At 38.0% G+C, this 17,774-nt stretch overlaps 1 protein-coding gene across 11 annotated transcripts in view; it reads left to right on the top strand.

The window, feature by feature from the left end:
* TBC1D1 (TBC1 domain family member 1) overlaps window positions 1–17,774 on the top strand; it is a 100,726-nt gene that overhangs the window by 60,340 nt on the left and 22,612 nt on the right. For 7 of the 11 annotated variants that reach the window (XM_032108979.1, XM_032108978.1, XM_032108976.1 and 4 more), the window contains 5 exons: window positions 1,705–1,791; window positions 2,870–3,159; window positions 4,848–4,976; window positions 7,309–7,428; window positions 8,589–8,728. In XM_032108979.1, the coding sequence (XP_031964870.1) occupies window positions 1,705–1,791; window positions 2,870–3,159; window positions 4,848–4,976; window positions 7,309–7,428; window positions 8,589–8,728 (766 nt within the window). Of the gene's footprint in view, window positions 1–1,704; window positions 1,792–2,869; window positions 3,160–4,817; window positions 4,977–7,308; window positions 7,429–8,588; window positions 8,729–17,774 lie in introns of all 11 variants that reach the window. The other 4 variants (XM_032108987.1, XM_032108981.1, XM_032108982.1 and 1 more) reach the window with 4 other exon arrangements.

A 17,774-nucleotide genomic window follows, 5' to 3' on the forward strand; every position in this document is an offset into this window, starting at 1 on the left:
GACTAAGCATTTCTAATGAGATGTGTTTATTAGTGGCATAGAACTGATGAATAGTGAGATATTTGAACTTTTAAATGCTGTAGATTATTTGAAGGTGAAGAATGTAAAAAATGGGAACTAAGAACATGAAGGCATTTATGCAATATTACATCTGGTAAAATTCTCTGTAGACAGTGTCTGGAAATACTGATTAGTGGAAAAAACTTGAGCTTCTATGGGATAGTGGTTCTTTTCCAACCTAGTTAATTCTGTGATTCTGTGAAAATGTTTATCATGAACAGATTGCTGAAATTAGCTGTTTAAAGTAAACAGCAGCAGTTCGTAATTAAATCAGATGTCAAGTTTAATCACAGTTTAAACCTACGGAGTGTCTTCTCATTCAAATATACTTCATTTTGCACCTCATGAGAAAAGTCTGAGGAAAGTAGTAGAAGGCTTGGAAAGACTTCTGCTTGACAAAGGATTAAAAAATCAGACCTTCTCCCTTAAAACAAAAGGGTTGTGACAGAATGCCAAAGAAAAAATATTTAGGAACAGAAATTGGACATTGTCATTTGTAGTCAGCAAAAAGTTACATTGAAGCAATGCCTAGGACAATTTATCAGTTCATGGAGAAGCAACTTGTAGTGACAAAACTAGGTTTTCAAAGCTTGTTTCAGACATCATATCTAACCCATTTTCTTAAGACAAATAATAGCAAAAACATGGTTTTCCTGTTACAATTTTACATATAGAGATAATTTTTAGTTTCATATCTCCCCTCGTTACTTCCCAGACAGCATTTCTAGAATTCACCCCTATAAAATCCTGCTGCGGCTGTGCTCGGGATATGAAACACGATGTCAGTGTTGTTACATTAAATGTAGGACTGTACTGATTTGTTCCAGTTTGTCCTGACTGGTATAAGATGCCATCACATAAGCCCAGCTGTATATTGGTTGCATTTTCACTGTCATTGCTGTTTTGATGGAAATTCTTAATTTCGATCAGATCTGAAGCCAGAAGTTTTGGCTGAACTTCAAAGAGAGATAGTCACTGTTGTGAATAATGACAACATTTTATATTTTACCTGGAATAAAACTTCAAAGAGAACATGAGCTTTAACTTCAGAACATTAAGAAATGATACCATTTAAGGTTAGGAAGATACAAGTTCCATAATTGTGTTAGCACATAAGAATTCATCATTAGGTTTTGTGATATTTTTCTTGTTTACACAGCAGCATTACTCAAACAAATGATACAAAAATATTGTTGACAGATTATACAGAAATATTTATGCTTTCTGATTTGTAGGCACTAAAATAATAATACAAGAAAATATGGTTTGCTGCGTATTAAATTTATACGGGGTTAGTCCTTTGTAATAGACATCCTTTTCATTTCTCTGTATCTTTGTAAGTACCTAATACAGAAGGTACTTTAACAGTAGTTACAGTACATGTGAAATATGTAATTATGTACCTATCATGGAAAGCACATCATTGCCCATGAGAATTCCTTAATTCTACAGGATCCTTCAAGTTGTCAGAGACTATGTGAATGAAGCTCCTGTTTCCCTTTGAGGAAAAGGGTATTTTTAGTCATTTCATGAAATTAAATTTGATGCTGTCTGAAAATCACAGATCCCAACTGTGCTACCCAAATCTCTTTGGTGTGCCCCATATATCATCATCTTAACTGCTGGTGTGCTTTATCTCTACAGGGCAGTAAAGCCAGAAGTCCACTGGACAGTTCTGGTTCTGTGGATTTGGACAGCTCTGTGTCCAGTACCTTAAGCAGCACAAATAAAGTAAGTAAAGCCTGGGATAATTGTACATATTTAGGCACTTCAAAAAATATTCCCTGAAACAACTAATCAAGTATGAAATATGGTCAGATGTGAAATGTTTCAAGTTACTTTCAAGCTTTTCATTCTGTTCCCTGTGTTGTAAACCGGAGAAGTGCTATTGAATTAGAAATGCCTTGTACTGTATATAACATACATTTTGTATGAATATGCGAGTATATGCGAAATAAAATATTATATAACATCATCTGAATTTTACAACAGTGTGCCGCAAAACAAATGCTATAATGACCCTGCTGCCAATCCTAATCCGACTGGTTTTAGCCCTGAAAGTTCATACCATGGCTGTATTCATAAGAAACATAAAACTAAAACAAGAAGTACAGTAACTTTCCTGTTTGTCTGGTTAGAAAGCTTTTAGTCTGTATAAAACACTACAAATGGACAGCATAGAGGAAGCCAGTCTTCTTCCCTGGAGGCAGCATAACACTCTGCAGGCTTGGATATACAGCTATTGATTCTGCTGTAATGCCTGCTCACCTGCAGACTCCTGACTTCATGTAAACAAGGGTCTGCTCTTTCTGCTTATGTTTTTGAAAGAATGACTGATTCTTCAGGAAACACACAAGGTGAGGAACAAAAAAATGCATGGCTTGGGATTGAAACAGGCATCTAGTTATAGGTTCTTTGTGTGAATCTGAAGGTAGACAAGAGTAATATGATGTGGCTAGATGGGGTGCTAAAGATACAGTATTCAGCAATGCCACCCTTTTCACTGTTAGCCAAACTCACCCTTTTGTTCTGACCCTATTTCTTCTGTGTTGTTTTCAACATACTATCAAATACAATTACTCTCAAAATTACTCACAATTTTCTCTGCAAAATAAAGGCTCTGCTTTGTTGGCCTAAGTGATGAGTAACAAAGACATAGAGCATCAAACATCTTTCTTTGAGCTAGCTTGATAAAAATGTGCATGTTTGAACGGGTCTCTGTGGGATGTGAACAATGACATGGTACTACAATCTCAAAGATGGATTCTAAGCCCACATATTGATAAAACCTTATTTCTTGCACTGCTAGGAACCACCACTGTGTGAAAAGGAGAAAGACAGACTTCCTACGCTTCCTGCAGAAAACGCTGTCAAGACCAGTGGATCAGTGAGTGATCTCTGCAGTGACTCAGAGGATTCCTCTCTTGAGCAGTCTGTTACGTTGCCTCAGCAGAGCTTTCGGAGGCGAGCAAACACACTCAGTCATTTACCGACAGAGAGCCAGGAATCTCTGGGACCTGCCGAAACATCACCGTCTGTTTCTCAGAGGAAACTTATGAGGTATCACTCAGTGAGCACAGAGACTCCTCACAAAAGAAAGTAAGCCTTATTAAAAGCAGGCTATGATTTTGTTTGTTGAGGGCATATTTGGGGATGATAATTACATACCAGGTATGTCCTCTTAACAGATAAGAGATGTGTCGCAGCAGTGTGTCACTCCTTGGAGGTTTGTAGGTATTCTCTTTAAAAACACCTTTAGCTCTGTGTGCTTCAGAGGGGAGAGAAGACGTGAAATGTGTAGTTCCACAGTACACGGCACAAAACTACTTGATTCGGTTGTATTTGTCCAAGCAATCATTTTTGTTATTTTGATCTGTGAGCAGTATAAGTAAATGCTACTTCTTGTTTTCTATTTACAGAGAAAAATCCAATAGCTTCTGTGATCTGAAAACCTTACTAGTTGGTGAATTCATATGTAACTTTGAAATAGCCCACAAAAGTGACATAAAGTGCCTAGTTATTGGTAGATGTGGGGCTCCTGTCTAGCTTTTCAATGAGCCTATCTAGATTTTACTCACAAAAACAAACTACTACTTGCCTTAATATGAATATTCTTCAAGCTGTCCTGCTTCAAAGGCCGGCCTCTGCATCTCTAGTCCCCTCTTAACTTTATGGCAGTTTTCTCCCATCCTTCTATCTGGCTTTTTCCAATTACTGTTGAAACACTTCTGTCCATAGGCTTCTGTTTTACTGCCTAAACTGCTCGTTTTCACAAATTATTAGGAAATCTCTATGTGTTCCAGGTCACTTTTTCCTGCAGGAGGCAGGGCAGTAAACGAACATGCCTGAAATGGATGGTGACAGTGAATAGAAAGAGAATTGTAATATTCAAAAGGAAACATAACCTGGATTGCCTTTTTGTCCCTTTTTAGAACCTTTTTAATTCTAAAGTGTTAGAATGTTTTTGTAGTGCAATTTAGGACTTGTTGATGGTCTGTTATCGTCACAAGAGCTGACCTGGAGCTTGTAGCTTCTTGTTCAGTCAGTTGTTATCTTACTATAGGTATGCAGCTAGAAATTAAGTATATTTTTTATTTCCTTGGTTGTATCTGTTTGGGTTTAGTTATGTAATTTTTAGTAAGGCCTGAATGTGCCTGTTCCCTGACATAACTCAAACCCAAAAGAAATCCCTATTGCTTCCATTTCATAGCAAATGTACAGAAACAGAGGAAATTGAAAACTTACGAGACAAGTATACTTAAATTCCCCAAAATCACGGGAATTATAGATTTTTGACAATTCCTGTTTTATGGGTATTTTTGAGTAGTTTACCTCAATTCAAAAATTGTTTTCAAAGTAGAACTAAATTCAGTTCATCCTGTAGCATTTCACTTGTCATTCATTGGAACTCTTGATCATATGCCTGACTTTATCATAGAAATCAGGGGGAAACACATATAAGGAAAAAGAAATTGGGGTGTTAGTGCCATTTTTGGTAAGTTTTAATTTAGTCTGAAATATCTTGCTGAAGCCTGTAAATGTGTATTTGGGACTCTGCTGATTGGGTTAAAAAAATGTGCACGTTCTTACAGTTACGGCATTAACTGTGAAAAACACAGGAAATGTCTCGTTTACATATGCCAGCTCCCTTTAAAAGAGAAGGGATTTCATTTTTTTTTCCCTCCTTTCCTTTCTTACTGTTTTGTTCTCTGTGCTACCTCGACTCCATCGCTCTGGTTGGAATCCCCACTATATGGTTTGAACGAATCTGTCGGCGAATCTAAAAGTTCTTCTGGTCAACTCGCTCGTTCTCCTACTCTAGCTCGTCTTAATCCCTCGGCTTCTTCACCCAACTTTTTTAAATATCTAAGGCATAATTCAAGTGGAGAACAAAGTGGGCATTTTGCACAAAAAAGGTGAGCTGGCACCTGCAAATAGTTTGGGGTAGGGTTTGTTCTCCTATGTCATTAATATGAATCTCTATAGTGTAAATAATTAAAATAATTTAATATAGACCAAAGGTGGTAGATTTTTACGGGAGAGGGAGCTCTTTAATTGCTCCACTACTGAATGTAGAGCTAGTACTTACATAATTTATTGTTTTAATCAATAAAATTCTTTCAGACACTGGCTCTTTCTTTAGAGCCAGTTGTTCCAAAGCAATTTGTTGTTATGCAGCAGACAGCAGCACTCCTTAAATTGTGTGAGGGATGAGTTGCCAAGAACACGTGAGCTCACTCTGTCCTTCCTGAAGCATTTGGTTCTGTCCTTTGTTGATGGTAACACAAAAGCATATTACTATTCTTTTGTGCCTGGCATTAAAGACTCAGTTAACTAAATGGGGCAAGAAGGTAGCAGGAGGACGGAGATCCGATAGGAAAAAAACCCACCACGTACAACCCCACCACCATCCCCACTCCTCATAAAACAAAAGCCCAAGAACAAATAAACAAAGACCCCAACCCATCAACCCATCATTTGTCTTGGTGGCTTGCAGCAGTATCAGATTATACTTTTCCATGCCTGCTTTCTTAGAATTAAAATACAGGGAGAGAGCATTGAGAAAAGGACATTAACACTTTGTTTCCCTGAGAACCTGAAACTAAGTAGCTCCCTAAAAATCATGAACTGTGAAAGCCTTTTTTAACCCCTTGTGCTAAAACTGCTTATTTTAGCTCAAAAGGCTAATGAGACCAAATGTCCTCGGAAGCACTGTCAACAGTCACTGGCCATTTTTATTGCTGTTGCTGTTTATTGTTCATTTTTGTTCTCTCATGTGAACATTTCCTGTTTCCCCAAGGTGCTGATTTTTCTAAACCTAAGAAAATACTCAACTAAGGATGCTGTTTCACCAGTTTCTTCAGTTGTATTTGCTGAGTACTATCTAGCATCTCTTAATTCAGCTTTACCTCAGAAGTATGATATAGCTCAGGGCAGGAAATGTGAGTCTGCAGTATCCTCTTCACTCTTCAATTTAATAAGACTTACTTGAATTCTGAAGGTTAAATTCTCAAAGCAGATTTTTCCAAGTAGATTTGGTAATGATTCTGTACACACAGTTGCAACTTCTCCCTTCCTTTCCCTGTCTCTTAAGGATATACCATATTGAACATCTAAGCAACAAGACTGAAAATGGAAATTGATAGGGATGTCAAATGGGTTAATGAGTTTAAATCAATACAGTCAAGCTTCCCAATTCCGTAAGTGGAATTACCATGTAATTGTAATTGATTTACAATGTGATTGTAAGTGAACCCTGTTTGCAGGGCACACCATGCTACAGCCTTATCTTCTTTATCTCAATACCAGCAACTGAAGAACCTGCTTCACTCCATGCTAGTGATCATCCCAGAGTATTCTGCCCCCCCTCCCATTCCATTTGCATTTTCAGGAAACTGTGCTAAATGCCATCCAGATATATCATTATGGTTTATCAGAAACAATTGTTTCTTAAACTTACTTTTTCAGGAGTTAATTCTCCTACTCATGAGGTTTTGTGTACTCATCTGAGAGAAGGTATTCTAGTATCGTCAGCCAAGTAGTTTTCTATATTTTCATTCCGTGCAAAACCTTTTCATTATCTGAGTTGTTCTTACTTCCTTCTATTAACCTTCCTCTGAGTATGTTTCAGACTTGTTATTTTAAAAGACAAGCAGAATTATGTTGGCCAGAAGAATGTTGATGAAATCTCATTAGTGCTCCTGTCTGTTGCATAAATAGAGCCACAATCCTGGGTGATCAGTCAGAAGGCTTAGCTTTTAAGTTAAAAGTTCCAAGTTTGTCTGAATAAAACCCTGTTAATGCTTTACAAAATGGTTTTTGCCAAAGTCTTATTTTTCATTTGCCAGCACAATGATTATCAGTGTCAGCTGTTCCTGATCTTTTCCCCCAGACTTAGTCAGTCATTGAAACTGCTATTTAAGAAAATGTGATAAAGTTGGAATTGGTTCTTACTAGATTAAAGGAATTTATTTGAAATATGCACTAAAAATCTTGGGATATAGCAAAGAATAATAACTTTACTGGAAGTACATTTATATACATTGGAACATTTTACTTTGCCCAAACAAATACATATCTCACAGTAGGACTTTGTTAGCAGTTTTAGTTTTGACTTTGATTTCCTTGATATTCAGACCTTCAGGATTTAGCTGCCTTTTGTTTGAAGCTTAGGAATGTGTATTATTTTTATTCTGTGGATTTATACTTCTTTGTTCTAAACTATACTTTTCCCAACTGCACTCTCAGCATCTCCTACCGTACTGCCTTAAGGAAAAAGCTTCATTCTTCCTCCTCTGTGCCAAATTTCTTAAAATTTCTGGCTCCTGTAGATGAAAATAACACCTCTGACTTTAGGAGCACAACAAGGTAGGGTTCTCTCTTAAAGCCTGGAGGTAAAACTGTGTTTTCAAAGATTTCTTTGTCTGAAGTACTTCAAATGCTTCTTGCACTTGCAAAACCTGATTTGTGCAATGGTTCACTTGTGTGTATTCTGCATGTAATTGCTGTCAAAAGGATGAAGCTATCCCAGACTACTCTCCCATTAAGATTGCAGATCTTAGGCATTTTTGATGTTGTAATGTTCATGCAGCTTCCATCTATGTACTTCTGTGATTATTCCTGACAAAGGGGAGTTTTCAGTTAAGAGAATATATGATTCATCCTAAGCAATGTCAGTGTCCTCAAATTGGAAGGAAAGGATGACCTGTAAAATGCTCCCCCCTGTTGCTGCCAGAGCTATCTGGATTTCATTTATCCCTTTCAGCTTCTACAAACACTCATGTAACCATTTAGCTAATGGCTAGAATAAAGCAATGAATAGTTTAGAGTTCTAACAGATGAAAGTTATTAGTGGGATTTTTAATGCGAAAACAGTATTGTTCTTCACTATTTCATTTTGTATTCTGAATAAAAACCTCTGTATGGCATGTGTGGATGACATCAAAGGAGTAATATCCAAGGTTCTTGGATGCCGTTCCTTGCGTATTTCAGAGGTAGACTTGCTAACACAAAAGTTAAAAGTTTTTCTCCCAGTCTGTGTTGGGAGTGAATATATTGCATACTCAGTGCACAGAAGGTTGAAAGTTTAGTTGGTGTTTACAAAGCTCCTTGATGTGTACTGATAAAAGGCATCAGCAAGTCTTTGTGTCTCCTATGAATAATTGCTAGATTTTGTGGATGGCGTGTAAATAGTGTAACAGTAAAACTACATTATTGTGTATGTATCTTTAATGTGTTCTGATTAATATACTGCTGCAAAGAGAACTGAAAATTAATTAAAACTGGAAAGAGTAGACTGTACAGAGCTGTCAGGCCCTGTTTGTGAACCTCAGTGCTGTTTGTAGCCATGTATAAGCCTCTGCCACAAAGCAGGTTTCACCTTCCTAACACTGAGAGCTTGCCCCAGCATGTGCACAGCACACTGCACTCCCAAGACAGGGGCTCATGTGTTCACTGGAGGCTGTGTCACTGTTCCTGGCAGATCCAGGTGACCTACTCGCAAACTGTTCTGTGTTCTGCCCTTTTAGCGACTACGAATCCAAGCATGGCCAGCAGGCCCTTGATGCGGACAGCCCTGTACGGACTCGAAGGCATTCATGGAGGCAGCAGATATTCCTGCGAGTGGCCACCCCTCAGAAAGCATGTGATTCTCCCAGCCGATACGATGGTAAAGCCTGGGTTTGTTTGCTTCCATGAGCTTACTCGTGCATGTTGTGTGTGAAGTGTGAATCATTGTGTCTGCCTAGGGGACGTATTTGCCTGGTGTTCTGTTTGTGTTGTCATTGCAGTTTACCACCTACTTTTTGGTAATACCCAGCTCATTAGCTGTTGAGTTTTTACTTTTCAGCTTCATATGTAACATTGTTGCTGCTGTCTCATGTTAACTAGCCAGAGAAGAAATTATCTTTATGTGTACTATTTTAATGAGTCCTGGGGAAAAAAAATGCATCACCACGTATTGCACTGAAGAAAAGGTGACGCTTCTATTTCATCTTTCCTTGTTGGAGTACAGAACTACAGACTAGAAAACTCCAGGTGTACCAGCAGGAATTACATTTCTTTTATGATCTCAGTTGAATTCTGTAGTGCATACTTTGTCCTCATGTATGCTGCTCCAGTGTGTGACATTTGCCACTTGAGTCATAATTATCCACTGTTGCCATAATTATTTTGTGAAATTCTGTAGAGCTGAAGAACCACAGACTAGAAGAAAATCACTGCACATAAGCATGCAGGTGCATCATTTTGTGCATTCACTTTATGTAAGCCAGATTGTACAGAACATGCTGGGGCCAAGAATGCCTGAGAAAATCCTCTGGCTCACTAAAGTTTGAATTTCACAGCATGAGCTTTGTAAGCTATAACTTCTGACTTACCTCTAAGGCCATTGTATCAGAAATAAGAGAAAGTGTAAGGAAACAGAAAGGAACAGTACCTTATAGTAAATGTAGTAAAAAGCAACCATCCTAGTGTCACTGAGATACTTTTCTTTCATCTTGAAGTGAGACCTTGGTTAACTGGAGTAGGCACGTAACAGAAGTGTTTCTGTCATTAATGTACTGCTTGCAATGCAATTTGACTGACAGTGAGATAAGCTGCATATGGGCACAGATGCCTCTCAAATTTAGTGTACTTCAAAGTGAAGTGATCTCAGGAGCATGTTGTGTAAACATACATGTGAAATGCTCTCTTGTACTTAAAGGCATGTGAAGGGCTGTTCTATGAAACTACTGTTTTTACAGGTTTGATGCATCTCTCTGTGACTGGAAATGGTCTTACTTGTTTTTGAAAGCCACAAAACCTTCCCATACTAAAATCCACCTAAATGAAATCCACCTAAATTGCCTACCCAAGCATTTCCTCTGAGACATAGTAGCTGCAAGATACAATCTTAACAACCTACAGCTGGGTAAGCAGAATAGTCGGAGAAACAAGAGTGGCCAAAATGGAAAACAGGATGTGCTATTAATAGGAGCAGCAATTTAAAATATTTGGCCTTTTTCTTCATTAATTTTCTTTTTTTGTATTTGTTTCACTGTACATAATTTATGAACAGAAGAAAACTCAGAGTCAGCGCGGTTTTTTTAAATACTTAAAGCAAATACTGGGTTCTTCTGTTTGGACTTCTATGCATCTCATGGAACATTTCTGGCAGTGAAGGATACTCACTTGTTATCCAGTCTCTGTAGCCTTAAAGAGAGCTACTGTACAGCTGGTCTTACACTGGACTCACCACCACAGTTAATTAAGTAACCCCTCTAGTTCCAAATTAATTGTGATAAAAGTAAATACCTATCATTCATCATCTTGTTTTTCTGTCATGATCTGTGTTTTTTTAAGTCTTTTTCACTCTTTTTAGACTGATTTCCTCTAATTTGTACAAACAGCTGATGTATCACCAAAAGATTAATTTCAGCCAAATTGGACAGAGGGCAAAGAAGGTTTTAAAGATAACATGGTTTGTCGTGTTCTGCAAAAGTAAGCATGAAGGGAGGGAAATAAGGGAACTTCTGTGATTTATTGGATTCCCTTTATAGACTCAGACTCCATTGACCAATTTCTCCCTTCAGGTGTTGTGGCCAATGCCCTACTCCAGGGTACTCTGCAGGAGAGGAGTAAGGAAAAAGCTGGGGAGGGGGTGTGTTTAAAAGCTAGTAAGTCAGTCAGCCAAGAGACCCAGATCTCTGTGACTTAGAGATGATACAGTTTTTTAAGTTTAGCCTAGGCTGCTTTACTAAACTTTGTATTAAAGGTAAAATCCACCAGGGTGCCTGAACTGTGCATTGTTTTGACCACATGTGGGCAGGCATTGTCAACAAAATGGAACTGCTCTGTGGCTGTAATTTCTCTTGTGTTGTAATGAGTAAATTGCACAGAAGAATGTACAAGCTATCACAAGAACCAGAGACAACTGTAAGCTTTATATTCACAGAAAAACCTAGGCTCTGACATTTGTGATTACATTTGTATAGGCAGGTGGTGAGCTGAATCTCAAGATCAATCATGTTCATTGCTTCTCTGTGTGGTTAACACAGCAGGATATGAAGGCATATTTACTGAAAGTTTTAAAAAAATAAAGAAACTCCAGAAAACTGGTACATAGCTTTTGCAGAAATTTTGATCTTACTCTTTTGAGGTAATGAACTTCATAAAAGTCTCTTATCCTGAGCTTCCGCATGAAGCTTGAGCGGCTTGAACAGCACTGAAGTCCCACTGTCTTGCACTTCTGAATCCTTTAATTCTTTAGGAAGTGCTCATAAATAGCTTGAGTTAAACTTCATTTTCTGTAACTCGAGTGGAGCAAAATGCGTGCTGGCTCTGCCTTGGGAGTTGCATCATGAATTACCAGGCAGAGAGCAGTTTGTTTTGCAGACACTATTATTTAAAAGCAATGATTTATTATACATGAAGGAGGGTGTTCAGTCCTAAATCAGTAGAAGAAAAATACTGCAAATAGATATGCTGGAAAGCCGTTTTTTCTTGCCAGTTGAGATTCTTGTCTTGCCTGATGATTGGACTAATGTAGCCATGCTCAGCAAGGCAAGCATGCTGAGACAACACGAAGCCTTGTAGAGAAACCACTACTTTTGGTTGTTGTGGAAGCAATGTCCCACATACGCGCCCTTTTCCAGCCACCTCCTCCTGCTTGTTGGTCCTGCCACTTTCCCTTTCCCACACTGTTTTCCCCTGCTTCTGTACATAACTTTACCATGAAGCACATCAGAGATCTATTACGCAGTTTGCTGCCCGGCAGGAGAGCCAGGTGATCCCTGGTGAGCCTGAAAATGAGGCTGATCTCCAGTTTGTAGTTCTAGAAAGGATTTTCTGCATACCCATGCAGAAATGATCTGTAGAGACTTTTAATACTTTACAGCTGGTAGCTGGAGGATGGAGTGTTGAATTATGCTAGTTCCACTGTAGCAAGCTATGGTTCAAATTATCCAATTAGCCCCAACTCCTGCTGTCAGCAGCTTCCCCTGGAATGGTTGTGATGCTGCAAGTGGTGTGGAGCACCAGGGGGCAGCGTTTCTCTCACTGGCACCTTCAGACACAGTGTCTCATCCTCGGATATTTTTTCTGTTTATTTGTGGGAGTGTAATGAGTGTTGAATCCTGCAAAGTGGAGAGATGGAAAAAGGGAAGCAGAATCTCCTAACAAAATGGATCACACTTTGATCTGTTACAATACAATATTTTTTTGAAAGATGGTTTTCATTATTCTTTTTCTAAAGTTCTCTCTCCTACTCACTGTCTTAAACATTCTAAGTAATAAATGTGTTTCCTCAGCTATTTGATTTTTACCTTTCTAACTCCCCACCCTACTTGCAGGCAGATATTCCTACTTCTGTAGCATCACTCAAGAGCCACTTTTTTTTTTGCTGTGTAAATGGTTTAGGACTCTTTAGTTCTCTCTTCACTGGTAAAAAGGTGAAGAGAACATCAACTCAGTGATAATTTTAAACCAGTTGAAGTATGAACACACTCAAAGGCCTTAAATTTCAGTTGGATCAGTTTTCTAGTCCCACTCACAGTATTACACGAGCAGTAGAGCAGGCAGAGGCGAGTGTCTGGAAGGTGAGGGTGGGTGCCCTTAACCTGCTCAGAAGCAGAACGTCCTTGACTCAGTGTAGACTGATCATGAAAGTTCACCTTGCACTGCAGTGCAACAAGATATTCACGTACATGTATTCAGCATCTATAAATCTCTGTGCAGTGGACAATTTTCATACAGTTTTCACATATTGACTGTTCAGAATTGGTCATAGTAGGAGAGCTGTTTTGCAGATTGTCAGAAACTCCCAGCACAGTCAAGTCAATTGCTGCATTTAAGGGGGATGTGGATAGTTTTTGAAGGAAGTAATGGGAAAATAGTGGTGCTTGTTGGAGCTTTCTTGGTGAGGGAGGTGTGTTGGAAGTAGACAACAAGATTTTTGTGAAAGCTGTGTCAGTTTTAGGTTGGAGAATGGGTGATTTGTTTTAAGGTGGGCAATTTGTGATGAAGTAACCTGTTGAGCAGTGAAAGAAATTGAAATTCAGAGGAGTGAAATGCTTGGTATCACTTAGAAGTACTCAGAAAATAAATCCAAATTTAAAAATCAACTACATTTTATTTTATAGCTTGACTTGCAGAAAAAAAAATGGTTTAGAAAGTACAAATATCTGTACAGGAAAATGAACTTGATTCATTAATTGAAATTATTTGGGTCTCTGTCTGAGGCAAACTGTTCAATCCTAAGTGCTAAAGAAAAGTTTGAATTTGAAGAGCTGTTCTTCTTAAAATCAGCTGTAGTTAACACCTACCCATCTCTTTATGTTTTGTGGTGTAGACTATATCTCTTGATTATTTAAGCAAATTTTTTTAAAAATCATTTTGTAGTAGCGTTGCAAATACTATAAACTGTTGCTTTAGCATTCTGTGCTTAGAATGGTTATGAGGTAAATTATTTGTAATGTGTTTGCCAATACTGTGTTAGCGACAAAATTATTATTAATTAAAGCCAGTTGGTTATAATTGATTACTCAGTTCTGCCCCTTTCAGAGCAAATATGTGCTCTCAGTCTTGATTTCTGGCACAGGAGTTTGGCTAGTAAGTAACCAGTAAGTACACGATTAATGTTTGATGGCTTCTGTGCCCATTGAAATATCAGGGCATTCCTTTCTCGGGGATTGATAATATTAGGAAATGAGGTTAATTTGGTGGTAGTAAGTGCTTTCTAAGAAGTTCTTGGCTTTACAAGAAAAGCAAAGTCCAAAGCATCTTTCAGAGCTGATTGTAATCAACAGTGTTGAAATACACAATTTTTCAAGAATTCCTTATTCAGCCATTGCTTTAAGTTGTATGTCAGATTAGAACTTGTTCCTTCTTGTGATTCTGTATCTGAAGCTTTCTGATTACAGAAGGCTTCTGGTCATTTTACCACATCTGGTTTTGAAGTTAAATATTCCAGGCAGCTATGTAAAATAATAGGAATATTATATCTTTGGTTATAGAAGTTTGCATTCGTCTTTATTTCTGTGTGAAAGAAGGTGTTGCACTACCCGAATGGAAAATCTGAAGAGAACTAAGGATGTTGTTGATGTCTTTTCTTTTGGCAATTGAATCTTAAGTGACTGCGAAATTCTCTTGTTTGTTTACCGAGCTGAATTTTGTAAAGTTTAAATTGCAACAAAGAAAAATAACATAATGCAGTAAATAAAAGGCTTAATGGATTTTCTGTCCACATTCTTACCATATCTTGTCTGACTTTTTAACCCCAGAGCATGGATGCGACTGGTAAACACTGCATGTAGAGAGCCATGTGTAAACAATTCCTTAGTGCGGATGGTGTTAATGCGTTATTATTGAGCCTCCTCCCTACCAGCCCTTCCTTTCTACTTGAAGTGTTGGAGTTTCTAGTCAAAGATGAATCTTCTTGTCTTGGTTTTGATAGTTGAGGTTGGTTAGACTAAGTGCTTCTGAAAGAATGTTTTTTAAATTTGTGCTTTTAGGTTGGTTCGTCATTTAAACCTTGTTTAATACTGAGGTGGATTGATTAGGAAAATATTTGATAAACTAATTTTTTCTTAGTCATTTACAAATGAAATATTCCTGTTTGTATCACTTCCGGTCAGATATTGTCTGTTTTAATTACTACTGCGGTCATTCACCAGCTTTCCACGTACAAACTTTCTTTAGTGTGGTCCCTGGTAGTAATATATCATGATACTTCCTTCCTAATCTTTTGTACTTTGTTTTTTGTGTCATCTTTCCACATAAGAGTTTTGTGTAATTCATTTGTTGATCCTTTTGGAGTGTAGGGATACTCTGCACCTTAAGGTTGAAGCACTGCCATGTAAAGCCAACAGTGAGTATAAAAGAACAAATCAGCTGTACAAATTCCATCTCAGCCCATTGTTCCTACTGGCCTTGTCCTTTGTTGGGTATTATAAGTGGTGGAAGCATAAGAGGAGTGCTTTTGAGGTACATATGGATGCACTAGAATATTTGAGCAACATTTCCATCTGGTTCATGAGCAGTGTCATCTACAGTTCAGTACTTTGCAAAAGTTCTCACAAGCCCAGGAAAGATGGTGGTTTTCCCAGTGAAGTGCAGTTTCTCAGAGAATGCTTGGATTTGACTCACAGACTTGTAAAATTTCATTGTGCAGAAGAATAGTTCTGAAGTGTAGTCCAAGAATGAACCTCAAATGGAAAACTACCATAAAATTACCATTGATCAAATATATTAATATTTATCGAGTCAACTTGCCAAATCCTGAACCTTAGAGAACAGAAGTGCGGTAGGCTTCTATGAGTAGCATGTATGGAGGTAGAATTCTATATGGAAGCTGCTGGAAAGGAAGCAATATATCTGAAAGGAGTTGGGGTCAGGTCAAACGTAGAATAGGAGTCAACAAAAGCTGACTAAGTTGGCAGGTGAACAGGGAAGCAGTATTTCAGTGTGTGCTGAAGCATTCAGATCCTGTTTAAGTGCACTTATTAATCTCATAAAAGTTCTGAAGGCTGCACATTGTTCGTACTTTAACACATGGCAGTTTGGTTCAGTGGAATGGGAGCTCCCAGTTACATGCAGTTGAATTGCTCTTTCTCTGCTATCCTCCAGATCCCTGGTGCATAACAATGGAATACTCAGTTCCTTGTTACAGTATTTTTGCTCTTGTCTGTTCTGGATCTGGAAGCTGGGTGGCATGTCTCTTCATCACCTTGTATGTTCATGGACAGGGGTTAGTGCTGACTTACCAAATGTCTGAGTTTTTTATTTTGCTTTGAGGGATTGCCTTCACATTCCACCTTCCTCCCTCCCTTACCAGCCAAACAGCTGACGCAACTCTGCAGACTTCCGACAGGCCACCTGAGCAGTTAAACAGGTTCGTTTTGCATTCTGCAAATCCTGCCTCATGCCAGTGTGCAGACAGGAAGGAAGGCAGCTTGTCAATGTGTTGCACTTTATCAGAGTGGACTTTAGACTTTCTGTTAAATGTCCACAAATGATAAGAAGCAGAAGAAAAAATAGAAAAGGAGCTGCCATTTGGAAGGCAAAATCAATCCTAGGACTCTTCACAGAAGCATTAGAGGTAGGGTTGATAGTCATAATTGTTCAGCTTATATAATTTTGTAACCTTTCAGTTTTCTTTTATAGCCTTAAGCATGATTTCTTTTAATGAATACTGATTTTATCAGATTAATCAGCCACAGATGGGAAATTTTCAGCCTAAATGGAAGTAGGACCATGGTCTTCAGTAGTTAATGCTTTGCAGCAGTTCAGGTGTTGCCACAGTTTGATCACTGGAGGACGACAAGTGAGTAATGTCTCTGATAAACTTATGAATTTGGTACTTGAAGACCAATCCCTAAAATTTGTCCTGAGGAAGCAGGATGTGTACACTAAAGACAGGAAGATTCTAGATGTTGAATGTGTTCATTCTTGCTTTAGGAATGCAATGTGTTTAATCCATTTCCTTGCATGTGTTTTGCCAGCCTGGGGTTTTTTTGGCTTTAGGGCTTTTTTTGCAAGTAGGTAGCCATAAACTGTATCTGGACATAGTCTATTATTTTCTAACACACTAGTGCACATATACATACATAAAATCAGAATACACATCTGACTCTAAAAGAGATACATAAACCACTGGGAGGATGTAGAGAAGAGACTTGTTTGCCCCAAGATGTGCCTGCATTCTGTAGTGGATGCTGTGAGAATGGAACGTGAATGTAAGATGTGAATAGACCACAGACAGCGTACAGTAGATAAGGGATTTCCTATCTGGATCACTTTTACTTTTTTGCATTGGTGTATGGTGACCATTTCTGTTGATTCCTCTTTCTTACGGTGTCAGTATTGTATGCAGCCTTAGAGGAAATTAACAACTTCCCTTGAATATTCTCTTTTTATTTCTTTATTATTTTATTCAATCAAATGAAGTGAATTCTACCAGCATTATCCTTAACAGCATTTCCCTTTAAATATTTCTTAGTATGCACTAAGGAAAATTGTGATAAAAGCTACTATATTTAGAAATTCTACACAAAAATGTACAGAACATTGTTGACAGTATAGCATGTGCATCCAAACCAACAATTGCATCAAAACCAGCAATCAAATAAAAATAATTTTCCTTTCATGGTCAGTACACTTTGAGAATTATTGACTGGGTGTGCCTTCTCTGCCTGCTGTCATTTGCCTGTATCTCTTTTATAATTGCAGATCTTAGTCCATTGAAGTCTTTCAGTTTACCTGTAAAGAAAAAAAATTAATGTTTCCCAGTTTCTTTTAATGAATACAGTACAGTCTCTTCGTTGTATTGATACTTTTCATAACCAGCTGTATTTCTGAGTGCGTCTGTTGGTTTTTGTACTTTCTTTACAACAAATGGTGATTGCCATTAAAGTGTCAAATATTTGACCATTGCTTAATTCTCATTCCCATGATGTTCATTGTTTTTTCAAATGCTGTAGATACCAGAAGTATGGGTATCCACACCTATATCCAGAGTGCAAGGTTGTAAAGGTTTAAATTGTTCTGCTAGCTGAATATGTTACATTTATTTTTATATGTATATTTTAGCCCTAGACTTTAACTGTGGTGGCAAGCAAATAAATGTATAAGGAAGCGGGTGGTATTTGGACCCACTCTACTTCTCTCTGACTCTTTGAGAGGAGAAGATTGACAGTGGCAAGACTTAGAAAAGCAGAAGTGAACAGCTGTGAACATTT

Source organism: Corvus moneduloides, chromosome 5, assembly GCF_009650955.1.
Source record: "Corvus moneduloides isolate bCorMon1 chromosome 5, bCorMon1.pri, whole genome shotgun sequence".
Taxonomy (NCBI): Eukaryota; Metazoa; Chordata; class Aves; order Passeriformes; family Corvidae; genus Corvus; species Corvus moneduloides.